General features: G+C 36.1%; 1 protein-coding gene across 6 annotated transcripts in view; it reads left to right on the plus strand.

Annotated features, from left to right (window-relative positions):
- Positions 1–23,653, plus strand: part of PIK3C2G (phosphatidylinositol-4-phosphate 3-kinase catalytic subunit type 2 gamma) — a 422,739-nt gene that overhangs the window by 170,939 nt on the left and 228,147 nt on the right. For all 6 annotated transcript variants that reach the window (XM_021922093.2, XM_021922095.2, XM_017945702.3 and 3 more), the window contains 2 exons: positions 8,841–8,934; positions 11,833–11,927. In XM_021922093.2, coding sequence (XP_021777785.2) covers positions 8,841–8,934; positions 11,833–11,927 — 189 coding nt within the window. The remainder of the gene's footprint in view (positions 1–8,840; positions 8,935–11,832; positions 11,928–23,653) is intronic.

Here is a 23,653-nt window from a genome sequence, read left to right on the forward strand (position 1 = left end):
CCTACAGTGCTCTGAGATGAGAGGAATTGTAAATGTTTGAGAAAAGAGAAGAGTAATGACGATTCCCAAGTCTGAATGCTGGTCAGATGACTTCACAGATCATTTGAGTCCAGAGAAAACACAGGTTGAGAAACAGACCACAAGGGCTAATTCCTTAACTTATGGCCACATAATGATGACCCATGCAAACTGTGCTGTGTACATCAGAGGTTCTAAAAGTGAGGTCTGAAATCCCCAAAATGCTTACAGGGGTGTTACAAGTCTAAAATTATTTCCATAATAATTCTAAGATGCCATTTTCCTTTGTCACACTCATTTGCTCATGAGTGTAGAGAGGAGTTTTCCAGGGGCCACATGATTTAAAATAAGGCAACAGATTTAACATGGAAGCAGTAAGATAATTCAGCTCTCTTCCGTTAAGGCACACGTTAAAGAGACTTGCAAAAATGTAAAACAATATTGCTAATCTCACCAAATATTCTTTGTTTTGGAAATATTCTTTTCAGAAATATATTATTTATGTTAACATAAAATGGGTTTATTAATGTGATTGTAAATGAATTAATAAATATTTCTTAAATGTCCGGAATTTATTTCTAATATAATTATTGATAGATATCATTCACATAAGCCAAAACTCTTTGAAGTCTTCAATAATTTTTAAGAATGTAAAAATGTCCTGACACCCAGCATTAGAAAACCACTGTTGTACAACAAATCCTAACCACTGGTCACTTATTATTTCCACCTTGAGCTGGAGAGTTACCTAAATTCTTAGTGCTCTTCCTTCCCTGCACATGTAAGCATTACCATTTCATCTTAATCCTTTGCTTGGCCCTCCATTTTGTGTTTACCCTACATTGTTGGCAAGATATAGAGTTGCTATTTCATTGAAGTTCCTTTGAAAGTAATCATGACGTTGCTTTAATTGTACCTTTTCCACCTTCAGAACTTTTAGCCACGTGTCTTTGATTCTTTTTATTAACCCTTACAATCTTAGTCTTCATGGAGTATTTTTTTCTTTGTCTCTCAATGTCTTCGTTGGGCAATGGCCCATGTTCAAGTGTAGGTAATTTCTTAATGGTTATTGTACAGAGTTATATTTATCTTAGCGATGAGATCTTGTCCTTTAACAGATTCTAGAAACTCAATTGTTAGCTCAACTTGGAGGCCAGCTAAATCCTGAACAGAAAGACAGAGTGATTTGTTTCCTCCCTATTAAGACACATTTGGGAAAGTAAATTAAGTAACATAAAGTGTTTAGGTAAACACAGAGAATAATGAATAACCTTAAAGAATTGATTATTGTACACGAACTCTTGTTAAGCCTAATTTTAAGAAATATTTTTCCTAATAAATGAAAATTTCTTTTGCTTTACATGATCTCCTTCCCAAGAAACAATGAAATTTTACTGACCTTTATCTTTTTTATATCTCAAACCAGATCTCCATTTATTACATTGTAATAATCTATTTTATGATTCATTATAAGGAAGTTTCTTATAAACATAATTAAGGTCCTAGTTGACATCAGCCCGATGAATCTTCTGCCAGTATTTTGTTTCTCTCCCACACTCAAAGTGTAATATCCACTTCAATAGTAATTAGTAGTTCCAAGGTTAACAGAATTGCTAAACAGTGTCTCCTGGTGTGACATGCAGGAATTATATGTGTATTTTTCAAGCAAATCAAATAAAGCAGGATAACCTGGCTTGTGGGAAATTCAAAATAGGTTGCAGTTCTTCTATTACATATGACATTTCAGTCTGTAAATATCACACCAAAGTCAGAGAAATAATGGGTAGCCCTCACCTCATTGAGGATCAAGTTACTAAGCATGAAATGCCAACAACTATATCCCAAAAGAGTGTTTAAATAATTTCGGATAATATCACAGACAAGAAATGCCAGGACTTGTGGAACATATTTGTCCATCGATCTATACCTGAGTTCAGGGGCCCTGAAAAGGTATCAAATTAAGCATAAATTCTCCAGAGGTATCTTAGGTTAGAAGAAAATTCTAAGTCAACTAAAAAGTAGAATGCTTGTTCTTTCACACAACAATGTATACTCTAAAAAGGGCATATGATTTGAAGCTTTTTTCTAGTGTTAGTCATGAATTTGTAATTATTCATATATATTCATTAACTAGTTGGACGGCGACAGAGCGAGACTCCGCCTCAAAAAAAAAAAAAAAAAAAAAAAAAAAAAAAGTATTATTCACTTTCTTAGTAATTAATAAAACTTTCTTATAGAAAATTTGAAAAACTTTTTAAAACTTAGCTTAAAAAGGAAAATTAAAATAATCTATGACACTTCCATTCAGATATTTAGTATTAATATTTTGGTCCTTCTCATCATTTTGTTAATCATATTGAGAAACATGTACATATTTTTAACATGGTATTATACTACAAAAACTGGCTGTTAGTATTTTTATTTCATTAAACATTTTTTACTATTTTTAAGGAATGCATATATTCCATCACATAGTTAGATCATATTTAATTTAACTATTAATTTTTAGACATTTAAATTATTCCCAATTTTGTTTGCATACACGTATCTTCACACACATCACTCATCATATTCTTAAAATAAATTCCCAAAAGGTAAATAGATAGATCAAAAAAATAAGCACACTTAAAAGTTTTTTTTGTTTTTGTTTTGATTCATGTTGACCTATATTGCTAACAAGTATGAAAAAGCCCATGTTCCAGGAACGTCAGCAGTACTACTGGCATCATTTTTAATGTGGCCAACACTTCCTAAAATAGTCAGATGCAAGCTATGTTCGGATATGCTTTAATGTCAAGTTAGGCCTTAGTCACATCTCGGAATGTCATGTGGTTAGTTTTATAGCTATTTCTCTTTCAGTTTCTTCTTGAACTTCAAGCAGTAGTAATGAATAAACAGAGACATCTTCTTCCATTAAAGTGCAAAAAATTATTCCCAGCAGTTGCATTTATTGATACAAATACACAATTTTCCTTTTTGACTATACTACACAGGTACTGTATTACTAATTTTTTGTTCTCCTTTTTTTGAAAAAAACAAATGCAGCTATACCTTACTTTATTGTGCTCTACTTTACTGTACTTCACAGATAGTGCGTTTTTACAACTGAAGATTTGTGGCTTCCTTGAGTCAAGAAAATTTATCGGTGAGGTTTTTCCAGCAGCATGTACTTACTTTGTGTAACTATGTCCCTTTTTGGAAATTCTCACAATATGTCAAGTATTATTGTCATTATTATATCTGTTACGGTGATCTGTGATCAGCGATTGTTGATGTTACTATCGCAATTGTTTTGAGGCACCACAAGATGCACCCACTGTACGGAGTGAACTCAATCCATTAATGCTGTGTGTGGTCTGAGTCTTCCACCTACTAGCTACTCCCTGTCTCTCTCCCTCTCCTTGGGCCTCCCTATTCCCTGAGACCCTACAATATTGAAACTAGGCCAGTTAATAACCCTACAATGGCCGCTAAGTATTCAAATGAAAGGAAGGGTTATATGTCTTCCACTTGAAATCAAAAGCTTAAAACGATTAAGCACAGTGTGAAAGGCATGTTGAAAGCTGAGACAGGCCAAAAGCTAGGCTTCTTGTGCAGAACAGTTAATCAAATTGTGAATGCAAAGGAAAAGTTCTTGAAGGAAATTAGAAGTACTATTCCAGTGAAGACAGAACTGATATGAAAGTGAAACAGTCTTATTGCTGTGAGGGACAAAGTTGGAGTGATTTGGATAAAAGATCAAATCTCACAACATTCTCTGAAGCCAAAGCCTAATCCAGAGTAAGGCGCTAACTCTCTTCAATTTCATGAAGGTTGAGAGAGATGAGGAAACTGCAGAAGAAAAGTTTGAAGCTAGCAGAGTTTGTTCATGAGGTTTAAGGAAAAAAGTCAGGCGGGCGCAGTGGCTCATGCCTATAATCCCAGCACTTTAAGGCCGAGGCAGGTGGATCATGAGGTCAGGAGTTCAAGACCAGATGGCCAAGATGGTGAAACCCCATGTCTACTAAGAAAACAAAACTTAGCCAGGCATGGTGGTGGGTGCCTAAAATCCCAGCTACTCAGGAGGCTGAGGCAGGAGAATCACTTGAACCTGGGAGGCAGAGGTTGCAGTGAGCTGAGATTGCGGCACTGCACTCTAGCCTGGGCAACAGAGCAAGACTCCATCTCAAAAAGAATAAAGAAAGCAAGCAAGAAAAAAAAAAGCCATATTTGTAACGTAAAGGTGAACCAGAAAGTGCTGATGTAGAAGCTGCAGCAAGTTATCCATAAGATCCAGCTAAGGTCATTGAAGAATGTGTCTACACTAAACAACAGATTTTCAATGTAGATGAAACAGTCTTCTACTTGAAAAAGATGCTATCTAGGACTTTCATAGCTAGGGAAGATAAGTCAATGCTGGGCTTCAAGGCTTCAAAAGATAAGCTGACTCTCTTGTTAGGGCTATGCAGCTGGCGATTTTAAATTGAAGCCAATGCTCATTTACTATTTCAAAAATCCTGGGGCACTTCAGAATTCTGCAAAAACGACTCTGCCTGTACTGTATAAATAGAACAACAAAGCCTGGATGACAGCACATCTGTTTACAGCATGGTTTTCTGAATAAGTTAAGCCCACTGTTGAAACTTACTGCTCAGAAAAAAAGATTTCTTTCAAAATATTACTACTCATTGACAATGCACCCAGTTACTCAAGAGCTCTGATGGTGATGTATAAGGAGGTTAATGTTGTTTTCATGCCTGCTAACACAACGTCCACTCTGTAGCCCATGGATCAAGGAGTCATTTTGACTTTCAAGTCTTATTATTTAAGAAGTGTTTCATAAGGCTACAACTGCCGTAGACAATGATTCCTTGGATGGATCTGGGTAAATTGGAAACCTTCTGGAAAGGATTCACCATTCTAGATATAATTAAGAACATTGGTGATTCATGGGAAGAGGTCAAAATATCAACATTAACAGGAGTTTCAAGAAGTAGATCCTAATCCTTATAGATGACAGTAAGGGGTTCAGGTCTTCAGTGGAGGAAGTAACTGTAGATGTGGTAGAACTTATAAGTGAACTAGAATTAGAAATCGAACCTGAAGACGTGACAGAATTGCTGCAATCTCATGACAAATTTGAAGAGATGAGGAGTTGCTTCTTATGGATGAGCAAAAAAAAAGTGGTTTCTTGAGATTTACTCCTGTGAAGATGCTGTGAACATTGTTGACATGATAACAACGGATTTAGAATACTATGGAAACATAGTTGATAAAGCAGTGGCAGGGCTTGAAATAATTGACTTCAATTTTGAAAGAAGTTCTACTGTTGATAAAATGCTATCAAACAGCATCACATAGTACAGAAAAATCTTTTATGAAAGAGAGTCAATTGATGCAAGCTTCAGTGTTGTCTTTATTTTAAGAAATTGCCACAACCACCCCAACCTTCAGCAACCACCATCCTGATCCGTCGCGGACATCAACATGGAGGGAGCACCCTCCACCAGCAAAAAGATTAGAACTTGCTTAGTTGATTGTTAGCATTTCTTAGCCACAAAGTCTTTTTAATAAACGTTTTTAATTTAATGATTTGTTTAGACATAATGCTATTACACATTTAGTAGACTACAGTATGGTATAAACAGAATTTTTACATACACTGAAAAAAACAAAAAAAAATATGCAACTGGCTTTATTGTGATATTTATTTTATTGTAGTGGTTTGGAACCAAACCTGCAATATCTCTGAGGTATACCTGTACATCCCTCTCTTTCATTGCCTTCAGATTTGTTTTTCTCCTATGCTTTTGACTGAGAGAAAAAAAGATCTGAAATTTATATGAGTGGTATTTATAAAATTAAATCTATTGCAACCAATGGAAACTATCTCAAAACACAGAAGGAAATAAAATTGACTTTATGGTAGGATTTTTGTAATTATTATCATCATGATCAATGCATTTTTATTCATTGCAACTATATGTGGAGTAAGTTGCTAAATCCTAGCAATAAAAAAGAAAATATTGAACAATCCTCATCTTCAGTTGAATTAGTCAGTAGTTGAGGAATGAGGACACATATGTAAAAGGATAAATTCTAATACACACTGTGATATCTTAAGTGGGGGTCAACCAGTCAATATCCTTGGCATTCAGAGAAGTAACTACTACGGACTAACAGAGGCACCTTCAAGGGAATTTGATCTACATTTTGAAGGAGGACTAGAACTTAAAGAACTAAGGGAGGGTTTTCCAGCAGATGTTACAGTGTGCACAAAAGTGAAAAGGCACATGCATTTTCAGAGTAGAAGTAATATATCAACGAGCCAGACTGGTTCAGTGAGTAATATGGTAGAAGAAAAATCTAGAGTGTTTTGCTGCCTTGAATATTTACATTGCAGGGTGTGCTAAAGGGAGGTTTATTGGACATAGAAAATCATTTAATGTTTTATGAGAAATGAACTTACTTTAGGGGATTTGACAAGGTGTTGTTATTAAAAATGTTAGTATAGAATGAGGCAATTATGGCCTAGACTAGATAGCAGCAGAAGAAATTAAAAGCAAGCATTAAAGGCTAGAGTCATTAGGATAGAAAAGTCAACAGAACTCGGCAACTGATTAGATGTAAAGATAAGAGAATACTAATAATTCCACAAACTTTTATTCAACTGTGCTTGGGCTAGGGAATCATAAATAAATGAGCCTGTCCTCAATGATGTATATAATATACAATTTTATAGAGAAAGGAGTTATCAACTCCACAGGGTGTTAAAATATTGCTGGAACAGCTTCACAGGTAAATTGATGCTTGAGCTTGGAGTTCATGGATGAATAGAATTCCATCAGATGGGAAAGGTGAAAAAAGTAACAAACAGGGGCAAAATATTACGTTTAACAATTTAAGTGTATATAATTGGAGAAAGGTGATAACACAGGCTACAGTGAGGAAGTGTGGTAGTAAAGATGTTTTAGGTGTAATGATAATGAGTTCAGGTTCAACAGTCTTCTAAGAAATATGTAGAGTGCCTACAAATCTGAAGGCATTGGGGACACATCTATGAACAAAACAGATAAAAAGTCACTGCTTTTCTGGAGTTTGCATTCTATTGGAAATAAATCTATAGTTAAAGGTATAACGTTCACCAAAGAGCTTTTTTTTGTTGCAATGTTCCTTTTTTATTTCTTCTTTGTCATTTCTATCAATAAGGTAAAATAGTCACACAGGGAAGCATGGGCGACTGCTAGCTAACTTAACAAGTCGTCACTTAGGTAACAAAACTTACCTAGTAAACTGTTCCCTCCAAGACTGCAAACTGTCCTTACACTGACCTTGATGTCTACAAGCTTCAGACAAATGGTCCAGTAATTGAGAGCAATCAATTAGAGTCAATCACATTTAGTTAGGAGAATCTAAAGTCTTAATGGACTAAAACAAGCTGACCTGCTTGTAGCTTTGCATTTTAATTGTACTCCTTCTGTCCTCCACCTGTGCATGACGTTATGCTGAGATCTTCTGACCTCTGCAATACTTCACCAAATGTGTCTGGACCGCAGTTCTCACTAGGTCTCGTTGCTAGAATGCTCAAAGGCAGAAAAATACTGGAAATGTACTTGCAGGTCAGAAATAAGAGTTTTGACTGACTAACCTTATAGGTAAAATTCTTGTTGCAATGAAAATGCTCAGTTTAATGAAGAAAAAATACGTAAGTGGCTTAGCATTCCATTTGAAGTTGCCATCCAAGACAGTTGAGTTGTGTGATACCATTGTTTACTTGACTGGATGGCGGCATAGTTCCCAATTTACCCTTCAGTAATCTGATATCCTGAGAAAATACTGGCCATTTAAGACTTTACAGTTTTCTAACCTCCTACTGGAAGCCAGTCTTCAGAGGCCTCACCTGACTAGAGCATTCAGTTAGTTGTCTACAAAAGCAATTTCGAGTTTGTTTTGTTTATTTATTTATTTGTAAATAAATTACTATAAGCGGTTCCTTCACATTTTACATTATGCTAATTTTTTTCTGAAAAATTGTTTCTTTAAAATTAATTCTTCTTATCTAAGCCCTAGTAATATCTAATCATGTCAAAACAATATGGAGCCAAAATTATTTCCAAGCTGGAACTTTGAGATAATTGAATCTGTTTCTTCTGATGGAGCAAGATGACAATTTGAGGAATCCATTTGAGGATAAATTGTCTTTGGAACAGGATTTCAAATACTAAATAACTTCACAAATTTATTTCAATAAAAAATGTTTATTAAGTACCTAATGGCTGCTAAATCTTACAACAGGCAAATGCCATCCAAAAATGAATAAGGCGCAGTTACCCTCAAGAACTTCACAGTCTAGTAAGATTTAGCCATATTAAATTATTTTTGTTTATTTATTGTAAAGAACTTTAGATTTCTGGGTTTTGTTAAGATCAGGCTAAGACTGGTTAAAAATATTAGATCCCATTTTTAATCATATAACCAGATCTCCAGTTGGTAATAACTTATTTATCAAATGCTTGGCTAAATAAGCAAAGATTTTCATACTACTTTAGAAAAGATTTTAGATTATCCATGATCTACATTTTATAGATAAGAAAGCTGGCAGGAATCAGACTTAAAACCACATTTCCAAAATCTAGTGAAAGGATTTCCTACTGCAGTCCACATGAGAGTATGGAATATGGAAAAATAATAATTATTTGGTGCTAATATTACCTTAATCGATTATGGGATAATTGTTTTACCTTATACACTGGGGGTAGAATTCATTCTCTGTTCTCCCTGACATGTCTTATGCATTATTCCTTACCATTAACAGCTTAATGGATATATTTACTGTGTATTAGTTTTACAGATCAAGAAATTCGTAAAGTGGCAGTTCAACAATTAGACACCCTCTTGAATGATGAACTACTGGAATATCTCCCACAGCTAGTTCAGGTAAGAACAGCAGAGTTGCTAAGGAAACCCAGAGTTTTAACTAATTATTCTCTAAAAGGTTCCCAATGAATCAACAATAGACTATTTAGAAGTGATATTGCAATTTGGCCACCCAAGGGACTAAATGATGTCAACATGGGTAAGGAAGACATTCTCTATCTGAAACTGTTACAATTACAAAAAAGGTACGTTAATTCCAAAAAGGAAAATTTTTTTTAAATGATTTCATTTATTAATTAGAACATGAAAAAATAGACATGCTTGTGATAAAAATTTACAAATACGTATATATAAAATGATAAAAATTACCAAATAAATGTTATATAGAAAATAATCATTTGCTAGGCAACTTCTCATAATTTATGAGTTTCTTGCACTTCTTTAGAGGCTTATAATATTGATCATAAATTTTATCATAGTAATTTCTAATAGCCAAATTTTGTCACCAAATAGTACATTTTAGTAACATCAAATATCATAATGTTGGAGTAATTTTAGAAAATAATATAATGTTATCTAGTAATGTAAGCAAAGACTGATTTAGTCTGAATATGATGAAATATAAACAATTAAATTACACATTCCACACATGACCATGTAAGTAACAGAATATCTAATCTATAGAAGGTAAGTTGTTTTCGTTTTTTCCAGGATGACTGTATGTTGAGAGCTAAATAGATCTAAACTTGTGACTTTTTATGCTTTGTTTTGTTTTTAATCCAGCTTTTTTTTTTTTTTTTTATCTGAAAGATCAACTTGTTACAGCTAGTTTGAATGTCAGTTGCCTCAGGTTTTGAAAAGTGACTGGAAACAGGTAGAATGGGCCTATATTAATAAACTTTAGTAGAGTATGACTTTGCACAGACATTATGAATTTCTCTGAACATCTCCTTAAGAGAGAGAGCTGGTTTAGAAATAGCTGTACCATAGAGTGCAATCCAATCTTTCTTGAAAATAAGGGTTAGTCTAACTTACAAGTTCACCGTTCATTTCATGACTCAAGGATATGGCAACATGCTGTTTCTAGCCCAATTCAGGAGAGCATGTTTTCACAAAAGTTTGTAGACATTAAACTCATTTGAAAGTCTCTGAGTAAGTACACTTGGCATCAGGAATGTCATTGAGGCCCATATTTCCGCAAATCCAAGTTTATAAGAAGGGGTGCACACAATCTAACACAGCAAATACACAGAAGGCAAAATTAAAGTTTCAACTATATTATGATTAAAAAGGAAGGATATAAAATGTCCTGAGATGGAAAGAAATCGATAGTGTGACTAGAAATTTTTTTTAAAAAAGGAAGAATTTCAAAACGTTCATTGTCCTTAGACTTCTATACTCTACCTTGAATTTCAAACTTTCCAACACATAAAAAATCCTAACCTGTTGATTGTTTTCTGGAATCATGCTATTTTGTTATGTATTATCATGTTGGAATTATGCAGTCTATATTAAAGCTGTAAGAAAGGACTCTAAGGCTATAACAAAACAGAACATACAGTTCATAGCTAACAGCCAAATAAGACCCAGACCCAGGGGTTACTGCAAACCACTTCAGATAATATGGTGTTCACCAGAAAAATTGTCTACATTCTAGATGATCAGGCAGGATTTAGGGGGAAATTGTATCGGTGGACAGAGTAAAGCAGGAAGCTTGGAAGTGAGGGATAACAAACAGTTATTGGGTTCAGGAAGAAATAATGGGGCAGACATCTAAAAAGGCAAGCAAGTAGGTAATTCTGAAACATACCTCCTACTCATATGCTCATATAATATGCTCACTATTATAGGGCATAAATAAAACCTATGACCTAGCCAGCCCAGCATTAGCATGTAAGTGAGAGAGGGCCATGGCTACAGTTTAAGACAGCACACACTATTGTCCTTCTACATTCAGACAGCATCAGGAGTTTATGCAGATTTGCTGAACTCATCTTCAGCACCCTCACACCTTAGGAATTTATAAACTTTTGCATTCTTGAGGATAGCTAGCATATTGAGGTGTTTCTTCAAGTGTATGTATGACTGGATATTGTACTCATTTTTTCCTGCTGTCTGTACTGTGGTATAAAGCCTGGCTTAGACTCTTAAGCTTTGTGTGTGTGTGTGTGTGTGTGTGTGTGTGTGTGTGTAAGAGAGAGAGACTTAAATGGTTTGTCAAACAACTAAAGATAGAAGCTTTGTCTCTCAAGCAGGAATGGGCATTTTTATGAGAACCTGGTTTTCATTTTCATATATTCAGATTCCTGGGATGATGATAGCAGCTCAGCTACAGATTGCTGTCAGTGAAGTCCCTGCAGAGGACAGGTGAAGCCCTAAATTAGGTCCCTAAGGATAGCGGGGGCTGCCATTGTTACCTGTGTTTTCTACCTGGTTGGGTATCCTAAAAAACTTAAGAGTTGTTCACAGTGGAGATGAAAGAAAGGATTTGGGACTGCGTTATGGTAGTAATAGTTTTGAACTTTTAAGCAAAACCTCAAGGCCTGGAGGTTAATAATGATACACCAGTTGATGATTTCTGTTAAGGCTTTGAATGTGCATTAATTTCATCTCCAAATAGGAAGAAATATCTATGGCTTAATAATATTGTATTTAATAATCCAGGACTTTTTGTGTCAGTATTCTCCCCCAGCACATGGTTGAACTCTACCAACTCCTGCCCTTATTTCTTATCCATAACAAGGAAAGGAAGCAAGACTACACAAATCCAAATGGTGTAATATATGTGTGTTTTGTTATTAGTCATACACCGACTCATAAAACCATGAATGTGTTATTAGCATTTTGTTAAAATGTGCATGCTGTTTTCTCTAGCCTTTTCTCAAGCCTCTGAAGTCCCTCTGTATTCAGGTATAATTTTGTTACTGACAAGTAAAGTAATTGTGTCTCTTACTTCAGGCTGTCAAGTTTGAATGGAACCTTGAGAGTCCTTTAGTGCAACTTCTACTCCACCGCTCCTTGCAAAGCATCCAGGTTGCCCATCGTCTTTACTGGTAAGATTACCTAAAACAGGCAAGGATGCCTTTTTAATTGCCAACTTCTCTATGGGGCAGCTTTAGAGGAAGCAGAAGATTTCTTTACCTTATAATTGATACAGACCGTAAAATTCAGGCAGTTTTGACTCTTTGTCAATGTTATTTTTATTAAAGAGGATAATTTGCCATCATTTTCAAAATCTACCAGTTGGACAGTTGCTACTGTTAATCAGGAAGTTAAATCCAAACAGAATGTCAAATCTGAATGATACTTTTCTTGTAGCTTTAAATGACAAGTACAATTTGTATAGCTACTCCTTGAAGATTTTAATATAAAATCTAGTTATGAGACTGAATGTTTTTGGAAGAACATGTGGTATAAAATACTTTCTGTGCAATGTTAGCTATAAACCATAAAATCCAAAGGCTAATGTATACTCATTCTGTTGAATATTTCTAGAGCACTAAACTTTTCCCAAAGCATAAATTTGAAATATCATTAGTGAAGAAATAAGACTGATTCATGAGATGCCAGAATTTCTGTAGCAACACCTGAGGATATTACCATTTCAGTTTCCCCATAGTTTCTGCCAGAACTTAGCTTCTGTACATCCACCCCACTATTTCTTCACGTACCAAATTAAGATTGTCAAAAGATGCTATTCCTGAGAAGGCTTGTCAGTTGGACAGTTGCTAGTGGAGATTAACGAATGCTAAAGGTGAAGTGGAAGAAGTTCAAGGACCTGGAGTAGCTTGTGAATTTCCAATCATCGGTCAAGTTTGGGTGTATGACTAGAGTAGCTGTACCACATTCTGTACAACAACAGGATATGTGGAAGGGTATTATACCTACCATTTCCTTTACTTTAAATATCTTTAATGTTGCCATTCTCCAATTCCATATGGCATGTCTAACATTCAGGGTGCCTATAGTATGATTGGAAATGGGTCATGATGAGGGGGTATGAAGAGATGGAAGAGAAAGATAAGGGGGGAGGAGAAAAAAAAAATGATGATGATGATGATGATTCAGCAGATATGGATGAATCAGAAGAAAATGAGGAGAAAGACAGAGTAGCGTCTTTGATGTTCCCATTCGTAGATGCTGCTGCTCGTGCCTTTTTAAGCAAGCCTTCTTCTGATGGAAGCACTGGGATGATTCTAGTCTGCTAAATAGATTTCTCAATAATGTAAATAACTGCATTATTCTCAGCATATAGCAAGAAAACCAGAATGAAATATTGTTCCAGGCCCTGGGTTCTGTGTGCATGACATCAGGAACTGGATTGTTTTGGTTAGTTTTGTGTTTTTGAAGTAAAGAAGAAAATGGATTGCTTTTTTTCTCTAGCTAAGGGACAGACATTTCTTTCTTTCTTTCTTTCTTTTTTTTTTTTTTTTTTTGAGTCAGAGTCTCACTTTGTCACCAGGCTGGAATGCAGTGGTGCAATCTCGGCTCACTGCAACTTGCAACTCCCTGGTTCAAGCGATTCTCCTGCCTCAGCCTCCCAAGTAGCTGGGACTTCAGGCATGTGCCGCCACACCCAACTAATTTTTGTATTTTTAGCCGACTAATTTTTGTATTTTTAGTAGAGACGGCGTTTCACCATGTTGGCCAGGATTGTCTTGGTCTCTTGACCTCGTGATCCGCCTGCCTCAGCCTCCCAAAGTGCTGGGATTGCAGGTGTGAGACACTGAGCCCAGCCGACATTTCCTTCTTGTAAATTATTTTTTACTTATAAACATAGAGAAATTGAGAGGGAACTGTTTTGAATAAGGATTTAAAGTGTAGCAGAAATACCGACACAAGGGTAGATAGATACCATGTGACTGAATGAGTCTGTGAAAAGATTTCTTGAAGTTGAGAGTTATTTATAAATGAAACAAAATTTGTAATTAGGCCAATCCATTTAGTGATTTCTTATATTTTGTACTTACAGAGAACTAATTGGCTAAATAACTTGAATGCTAGTAGTTTGTCCTTTCTTACACAATGTATCCTTGAATTTAAAGTCTTTATCATCAAGATCTTGACTTTGAATTTTTCATCACTACAACCTTGAATTTAATTTCAAGTCTTCAACATGATGACCTTGAATTTAAAGTCTTCAACACTATGACCTTTATCATATTATTCACAGAGGCATCATTTTGAAATGTAGTATGTAAAAGTATTTATGGGTTGTTTATTAACAAAAAAATTCTTCACAATGTCTCATGTGGTTTAAAATTGCTATTTCTGTTTTGTTTCTCCATTTTACACTTGACTATCTAACTTTGTGATAAGTGACATGAATTTTGTGTTAGGATTAAGTATGTTTTCCTGAAACATTGGTTTTTTTGTGATTATATAATTGAGAGTTAAGAATAAAATCCTTTTAATGTTAAAAACTCACATATTAAAAACAAATTTTGGTTTCAATCCTGTTTTTTTAAAAAACAATTTCTCCTATCATCACTTACACTTGATCCTATTGAACATAATGTTCTTTGCATGCTGTTCTTCCTACTTTTCTTTGTGTTATTAACCTTGTTGATTCAATTTTAATTTCATAGGACAAAGTTTTAGCAATTATAAGTTTCAATGACCTAAGGATAAAATTAGATCTATGTTTTACTCTCATGAGTGTATGACAGGCATCATTTAGTTGCTTGATTGATAGTTAAGACCACTAAATAACAGGAAAACAGCAAGTCAATATCATTTGGAGTGTCATATTTTTCTGCTTCAAGAAATGTTACTCATAATGAGATCGCTCTTCTCATGAAAATCACTCAAGAAGTCATAGCAAAGAAGAGACACAAGGAACTTGGTCAGAGACTATTTGATGCTTGTTTTCATTTTAAATGCCTAATTTAAAAACCAGAACAATTCCTCTAGCATGTTACTATAATAAAACATGAAATACATTGACTGGCATGAGGCCCTCCCATGAATAGACTCTTATTAAAGCTCTGAATGAAGGCTTATTTTCTTCAGTTTTTCACAAAGCTACTTTGGTGCAAAGGAAAGTTAAGTGGATATACTTTGTGGTGTTCTGCTGTCATACTAAATGTAGGACTCCATTAAACTCAATGTTTAATTCCCTTAAAACTTTACTGTTTTTTGCATGCATTATTAAAATGTAGGCATATTTAAAAAGTAACATAGCCAGATAACAATTTTTATTTTAATATCTGAACAAAAATATAAAAGCATATAAAGTATAAAATATAAAAAAGACAATGTTTTAGGTGGGCACGGTAGCTCACGCCTGTAATCCCAGCACTTTGGGAGGACAAGGCGGGTGGATCACTTGAGGTCAGGAGTTCGAGACCAGTCTGGCAAACATGGTGAAACCCTATCTCTACTAAAAACACAAAAATTAGCCGGGCCTGGTGGCGGCCTGTAATCTCAGCTACTCGGGAGGCTGAGGCAGGAGAATTGATGGAACCCGGGAGGCAGAGGTTGCAGTGAGCCGAGATCGTGCCATTGCACTCTAGCCTGGGCTGACAATGGCAAGACTCTGCCTTAAAAAATAAAAATAAAAAAAAGACAATGTTTTAAAAAATATTTAAAAATATAATAAAATATTAAAGACGTATTCTAATTGACTAATGATTGTTAAAATACTTGCACCACCTCAATAAGTTCTTCATCTGCTAAAGTTGTATGAAAAGTGATCATTTCAAAGGCAACAATGGGTGCACACAAAGAGGTAAATCAATGCCATACTTGCAAATCCATGTAAGTACAAATACGTCATTGTTTCCAAAAAGGTTGGAAGGGAAGTTTTTTTGTGTATAATTCTCATCCTTATGAAAAAAAAGTCAAGCCCATTTTTCCTATCAGTGATTCAAGAAGAAACTGAGAAGGAATAGAAAATAATATATATTATAAATGGACTGTTTGTTTTGAGAGCTTTGTTTGTAAGAATATGAAAAAAGAGAAATAAGAACAAGGAAGGAGTTTTCTTTAACTTTTAAGTTCAGAGGCACACGTGTAGGTTTGTTACATAGGTAAATATGTGTCATGGGGGTTTATTGTGCAGATTATTTCATCACCCAGGTATTAAGCCTATTACCTATTAGTTATTGTTCCTGATCCTCTAAGAGAGAAGATTTAAAAAATGCCTGCAACCCCTTCAAACAAATAAAAATTAAGAATCAGGCAACATGCACTAAGCATAAAATAATATTAATTATATTTAAAATATATCAAAGTCAAAAAAAATAGCTCAAGCCTAGCATCATATTTAGGGAGTGATTGCTTCCATGCAAAATGTTTGTGTTAAAACTTTAAAGATGCAGCTCGCATCTCACAATTCATGAAAAAAAAAATACTCAAAATATCTTTCCTTAAAAAGAATGCCTTATTTATGTTTTAAAAAACTAGAAACCCATCAGTCATGAGTTTAATGAGATTTTTTTCACATGGATGAATTACTGCTTCCTAAGATTCACCATATTCAACACTGAACTAAATATCCTGTCTTGCTCACTCAGGTCTTGAAGTCTTCCTTGTTTCTCACTAACATGACCAATTGTTCACCAAGTCCTATAACTCTATGTATCCTCAACAGTGCTCCCTGCTCCACAACTTCCACCTGCCACTATCACTGATCAGAAAGTTGCCTCACCAGATATTGAGCTATGAATAAGTAAAATTGGAATGAAAACCATCTTGACTACTTGGCATCACTGTGGATAGCCTTTCTGAAAGGAGAAATTGACTTAGGCTCACAGTGAGTCTCTTCCACTGGAAGAGTGAATGAATAGCCCCTATCTTCCAAGGCAAGTGAGTTAACTAGAAGCTTTGTGTTGGAATTTAAAAGCTTTACCTCACAGTTTGCATCCTAAAAAGGTGGCTATAAATGGGAACCATAACATTTGGAGCTTATGCCCAGGAGGCCCCTCCTCCATTGTGTAATAATTAATTACAAAAGCTTAAATGTGGTGCCCCTTTCCGTTTGGAATAGGAAACATTTTAACCACCAGTGAAGTATTGAGTTGAGTGGTGGCCCCAAAGAAGATATGTCTGCAGCCTAACCTCAGAAACCTGTGACTTGTGAATGTGACCTTATGGAGAAAAAGGGTCTTTGATGATAGAATTAAATGAACGATCTTGAGATTAGATCCCCCTGGATCATCAGGGTGAGCCCTGAATCCAACGCCAACTGACTTAATGAGAGGCAGAAGAGGAGAAGACACACACAGAGAGAAGGTTCTGAAAAGGGAGGCATTGACTGGACTGATGCAACCCCAAGCCAAGGAATGCCTATAGCTACCATAAGCTGGAAGAGGCAAGGAAAGTTCCCCCCTGGAGCCTTGGGAAAGAGCACAGCCTTGCTTTCACCCTGATTTTGGACTCTGGGCCTCCAGAACTGTGAGAATACATTTCTATGATCACCAGTTTGTGTTAACTTGTTATGGCAGCCACAGGAAAATAATATACAGACTTTATGAAGGCCTGGGATGTCACATCATCCAGGAAGCTTTCCTGATCCTCTCCCAGCCACCACCTGGGATTGAGTATTGCTTCCACATCATGTCCCACAGCATACTGTTCACAACTCTGCCGGACATCATATCACACTCCCTTGACACCCCTGCTGCCCTGTCCCCTCCCCCTTAGTCCACAGAGTAGCTCAAGACAGCAATCATGTCACACCCGTCCATGTACCAATCCAGCACAGTGTCTGAAACTCACTAGATAACCCAAAAATGTTTTAAAAAGTATGAATCCACAGAAATGTCTGTAAGGCCATCCATATTTTCACACACAGTACTGGAAATTCCACGGTACTCAGGGAATATGAAATCAGGCACTGTCAAAGGCACTGCTGTGCACCTCTACCTGGCTGCTGCACCCACTCCCATCTGCTGCAGTGACAGCTAACTGAATACAGCCCCTTCTCTGCAGAATGAGCCTCTGATTCCATAGCCCCCTGGCCTACGAAGTGGGAAAATCTCTAAGATATAAATTACATTCCAGAGCCTCCCCATAAATCAGATCAAGGTTAGACTTGACCCGAGATCTCATCCTTGTTAATTCCTTTCTCTTCCCTATAATTCTGCTGTTACTCCCTCACAGAATTTTTCCTAAAGAGCACTCCTTCAGTAAATCCCAAACAGTGAAATTCTGTCTCACGCCCTGTTCCAGAGAACCTGACTTACAGTAAGTATTTGTTATGGAAGATAAAGAATTCAAATATGTGTTTTTAGAAATTGGAGCATCAGTATGCTATGGGTTATATCGTAGGTAGAACAGCAGTATTGCAGTCTTTCCCACTCCTCCTACCAAGTCTGATTGAACAGACTCCAAGAGAGAGCCAATTGGAATGAAAAACTCGCCTGTAGGAAGCCATTTTATAACACAACTCCTTTATAAAGTGTCACTTAAGGCGCATAATGCAAAAATCTCTTCAAAGTGTTCCTTTCAAAGTATGGGGATAACCTGAGATGAGGCTCCCATTTGCAAGCTCTATCAGTGTAAGGATCTTTTGTTCTGCTTTATTCACTGATATATCACACGTGCCTAGAACAGTACTTGGCACTTTATAGACATTCAATAATTTACTATTCAATGTATGAATAGGATTAAGTTTCCTGGACCCAGCTGTGCACATGCATACTTATGTCAATAGGGGGCGGAGGAGAGCTGCTTCAGAGGTCAACTAAGAGCTGGCCTGGCTAAAGCAATTCCACGAGACTGACCTGATCAGAAATGAGGCAATGGAGAGGGGCCGGGCGCGGTGGGCTCAGGCCTGTAATCTCAGCACTTCGGGAGGCCGAGATGGTCGGATAGAGCGAGACTCCGTCTCAAAAAAAAAAAAAAAAAAAAAAGAAAGAAAGAAAGAAAGAAAAAAGAAACGAGGCAATGGATATCACTAGTGAAACCAAAACTGGAGAGGAGGGAGAATGTGAGCAGAAGTCCAGGACTAACCAAGTCAGGAGTTGGGGCCTAAGAACAAGTTGATGGAGCAGCATCTTCTGTACCAGTTGAGAAAACCACGAAATGAATTAAGCCAATGTTGTCTCTGGTACAGGGTATTAAATGAACATATCCTGTGACTTTAATATGCTATCCATAAAACTGAGATGATCCAAAAATCTGTCCATTTATTTTTTAAAAACAATCCTCCCTACACTTTTTTAATCTAAAATTTTGGGGCAATTTCTCAAGTTAAATAAAGCAAGTTAAATAAAGCAAGAAGATGTGGAAATTTGGTATCATGTGATTCGAAGTCACAGTTGTCTCTCTCACCCCCTCTCCACAATACGTATCCCCTAATGCCTGAAATTCTCTCATTTGCAAGTCACTCCTTGAGGTTAAGTATTGCTCTCTTCCAGCAGTTCTCTTCTAATATGAAAACATATATATATTCTGAACCTAATGCTTATGGGAATTAGTTTATCATTTGTTCGTTAATGTGACAAACATTTTGGACACTGTTGAACTATTAATGATAAAACAAAGGATGATCCTTGCCTTAAAGAAGCTCAAGAGCAAACATATTAGCATCCAGGCAGGAGGAAAGAGCCCACTGGCCACGTGGCAGGGACAGAGCAGAGAGAGGAAACTCAATAAATTTTGTCCACTTTACAGTTTTGCCTATGACCTGTTCCAAATAAAAGCAGAGAGGCAAGGCCGGACATCCAGTGAATAAAAAAGTCTGCGTGCTCCCATTCTGTCAGTTTTAAATACTGATAAAGGCTTACAAATGAATACACAAAGGAGGTAAATGCTCTCTTTTTCTGCTTTGATGTCTGGAACACTCCCCGAAGCAAGGGGAAAGAGCTGTACTTCAGGGAAGTCTTGCAGAGCAATAGAGCACACATGATACAGAATCGATAGGGGGCTTTAAAGCCTCAGCCCTTTACCTCTGAGAATCATTATTTTGCAACTAATTTATCTTTTTACCTTTACAATGTAATAAATAATGAATTATTGCTTCATTTTTTGTAAGGGAAAGATATGTCTCACTGACTTTTAATATTGATCTGCTGTAATCATCTTTCCACCCTGTTGTTCTCATAAATGTATACACAGGATAGAATCCCTACTTTCAGCAACTTGCTTAAACCAAAAGTAACTGTTCTCTATCCCAACCAACCTGAAGAAAAAGAGGCAGATAGTGGTAACAAGGTTTCCTTTGTACACAATAATCTGTAAAATCCATCAGCATAGTTTTCCAGTTAAGGCATAATACAGGCACAGTTGTTTTTGTTTGTTCTATTTCTATTTTATGCAATAGAGGTTTTATATAGTTCCTTTAATAAAAAGATTTTTAAAATACCATACAATCTTTAAATTAATTTGGTGTCATTTAAGCCCTATTACTGCTATTAAATACTTATGAAAATAGAATCTTATACACACTTCTACCACAAATCAAAGCAAAAGCCAAGAAAAGAGCTGCATTGTCAATGTATCACTGGTTTTAAGGGAGGAGACTACCCCTCATATTGTCTTACACCCAATTTCTGCCTCCAAAGAAAGAAGAAGTAAAAACTAAAAGGCAGAAATGAAATCCACAGGCAGACAGCCCGGCGCCGTGCCCTGGGCCTGGTAGTTAAAGATTGACCCCTGACCTAACCGCTTATGTTATCTATAGATTCCAGACATTGTATGGAAAAGCATTGTAAAAATCCCTGTCCTGTCCTGTTCGATTCTGATTACTGGTGCATGCAGCTCCCAGTCATATACACCCTGCTTGCTCAATCGCTCACAACCCTCTTATGTGGACTCCCTTAAAGTTGTGAGCCCTTAAAAGGGACAGGAGTAGCTCACTTGGGGAGCTCGGCTCTTGAGACAGGAGTCTTGCCAATGCTCCCAGCCGAATAAACCCCTTCCTTCTTTAACTCGGTGTCTGAGGAGTTTTGTCTGCAGCTCATCCTGCTACAGTTTAAATCATTTTTCCCTCAAAATCTTCTATTTTGTTAAGAAAAAGTGAAGAGTTATGGAAATGAACATTATATATATACATAATGAACTCAGATGTTGAAACTTGGACCCACCCAGGCCTTTGGGAACTGAGCTTCCTAATCCACTGTCCAGCAATTTTTCATTACAATAACCACATCCAATTACATCATTGCTTCCTTAGATAGTAATCTGGTTTCCCTATAATAATGTTAGTCCCCTACTGTCATAGTTTATACTAGGGATTTGGGTTAAGTCCTTGAAAAGCAGTATTATAGTGTTTAATTATTTGTTATTTCTCAATCAGACTGACTTTGCTCTAGCCAACAAAAAATATGGTTGACAAAAAGGCATTCTGTTTAGAAATTATTCTTGTCTTCTAATAATATTTGAATTTGGCATCCAAAAGGAATACACTAACAGATACTCATAGAGTTACAGTATTTTGAAGTCAAATGGAACTTGAAGGATCATCTGCTATCCCAGAAAGGGATCTCAACATGTTAAGTGATTTTTCCAATGACAATCATCTAGCTGATTAAAGAATTGAAATTAAAATACGTTTATGGTATCTCATGCTGAATTCATATTTCTTTCTAATTCAACATCTACTTTCAAAAAGTATAATTTGAAGAATTCATGAAATGTTTATTTTTTCTATCAACAATTAGGAACTCATTCAAGTACTGAAGATGTGACTTCTTTTTTAACTTAAGAGCAAAACTGAAAAGAAAACGATGTTGCAAACTGAGATATTTAAAAGCTCAAAATTGTTGCCCTTAGTTGTTGGCATGACTCACAAGTGCTGTCAATTGTAAATGTTAATGAGTAGTTATATATGAGAGGCCCACTAACATTGTATCCTTGAAGGAGCTTTGAAGTAGATAGTAGATTGTTTCCAGAATCTTTCTTTTATAGTGTCTAATTGACATTTAAAATATTAAGTGTGGCTGGGCGTGGTGGCTCACGCCTATAATCCCAGCACTTTGGGAGGCCAAGCTGGGTGGATTATGAGGTCAGGGGTTCAAGACTAGCTTGACCACATGGTGAAACCCCGTCTGTACTAAAAATACAAAAATTAGTCAGGCGTGGTGGAAGGTGCCTGTAATCCTAGCTACTCGGGAGACTGAGGCAGGAGAATCGCTTGAACCCAGGAGGCAGAGGTTGCAGTGAACTGAGATCATGCCACTGTACTCCAGCCTGGGTGACAGAGCTAGATTCCATCTCGAAAAAAATAAAAATAAAAATAAAACATTAAGTGTGCTCTTTTAGTTTTAGTATTAAACCATGAGTGATGATACCAATAACTGAGTAATCTACTTAATAGACTCACTTTGTACTTATTTTTCAGCACCTATTTCATAAAACCAAGACTTTCTCAGTTTTCTCAAAAATACTATTTAATTAAGCAACTACCAATTATGCTAATACAATTAAGTCACCCATTTCATCAAGTTAAATGAGTTAGAAAATAAATCCCTCTAGGATGGGAAAGAACATGACAATAATAAAATGTAGGCAAATGAGTCTTTGGTTTCTGTCCAACTAAAAATACACAGTAAGCAGTAGGGTACAGGCCTGAAGGACAGGGAAAAGATCTGAGATGGTGACAGAAAATTGAATGTCATCAGCTCGTTGATGGGACTTACTCAGAATCCTTTCATCTCATGGCTCAGTCATTCCCTATCCTCATCCATCAGTGCTGCAATAACAGAATATCTGAGAAATAAACAACAGAAATTGTCTCTCTTAGTTCTGGAGGCTGAAAAATCCAAGATCAAGACGCTGGCAGGTTTGGTGTCTGGTAAGGGCCCAATCTCTGCTTCCAATATTGCTTCCAATATTGCACCTTGAACACTGCATCTTCCAGAGGAAAGGACTGTTGTTCCTCACGTTGTAGAAGAGTGAAGAAAAGCAAACCCACTTTTGCAAGACTTTTTTATAATGGCATGAACCAATTCATGAGTGAATGGATCCTGAACATCTTCCATTAGACCCCCACCTCTCAATACTGTTGCATTGGGGATTAAGTTTCCAGCTCATGAATTTTTAAAGGGAACACATTAAAACCATCACATCATCTAAATTTAGAACTCTCAAATATATTCCCTGACCCAAATAAGATAGAATCATAGCGTATAATCATAGAATCATAGCATCATGTTGGAGATACTTTTAGATGCTTCTAGCAGACATCACTTTTGTCTATATTCCATAGGCCAGAAGTCAGTAATAATGCCCCACCTAACTGCAAGGTGGCAAAGAAAAGTGGTCCATGTATGTATATATACAGAAGCAAAATGAAGTTTAATTTGGTAAACCCATAGCAGTTTCTGCCATACAGGTAAAAGAGCACAGATTATTCAAGAAATCTGTCCATAAAGTAGTAGAGGAATAGAACATGAAAGAAAAGCCAATATCCGCCTTTCCATATATTAGTTGGCTTTCTTTTCAAAAACCAAAATTAACCTTAACAGACAAAAAAAAAGACTACTAGCTAACTACTCCAGTAAGAATCATCATTTTAATAGACATCCTCTAAAAATGTCTTTAGCTTTTGTCCAAAAATTTTACAAATAATTCCAAGATATTTAACCTATGGGTATATTTTATAACCAGTTTTTTTTTTTTCTGGAGGATTCATTATTAAGATATTTATGTAACTATGGTATATGACTGGCATCTCACCTCAAGAAGTTCAAAATTGAATTCAATATTCCTCCCCTCTACCCTTTCAATTCTTTCACCCACCATTCCCAAACTTTTAAAAATACAAAATGCCCTAGTTTACAGCCATTACTAAGATACCAAACACAGAAAATCTAGAAGACATTATTCTTAC

The sequence above is a fragment of the Papio anubis genome, chromosome 9 (genome assembly GCF_008728515.1).
Source record: "Papio anubis isolate 15944 chromosome 9, Panubis1.0, whole genome shotgun sequence".
Taxonomy (NCBI): Eukaryota; Metazoa; Chordata; class Mammalia; order Primates; family Cercopithecidae; genus Papio; species Papio anubis.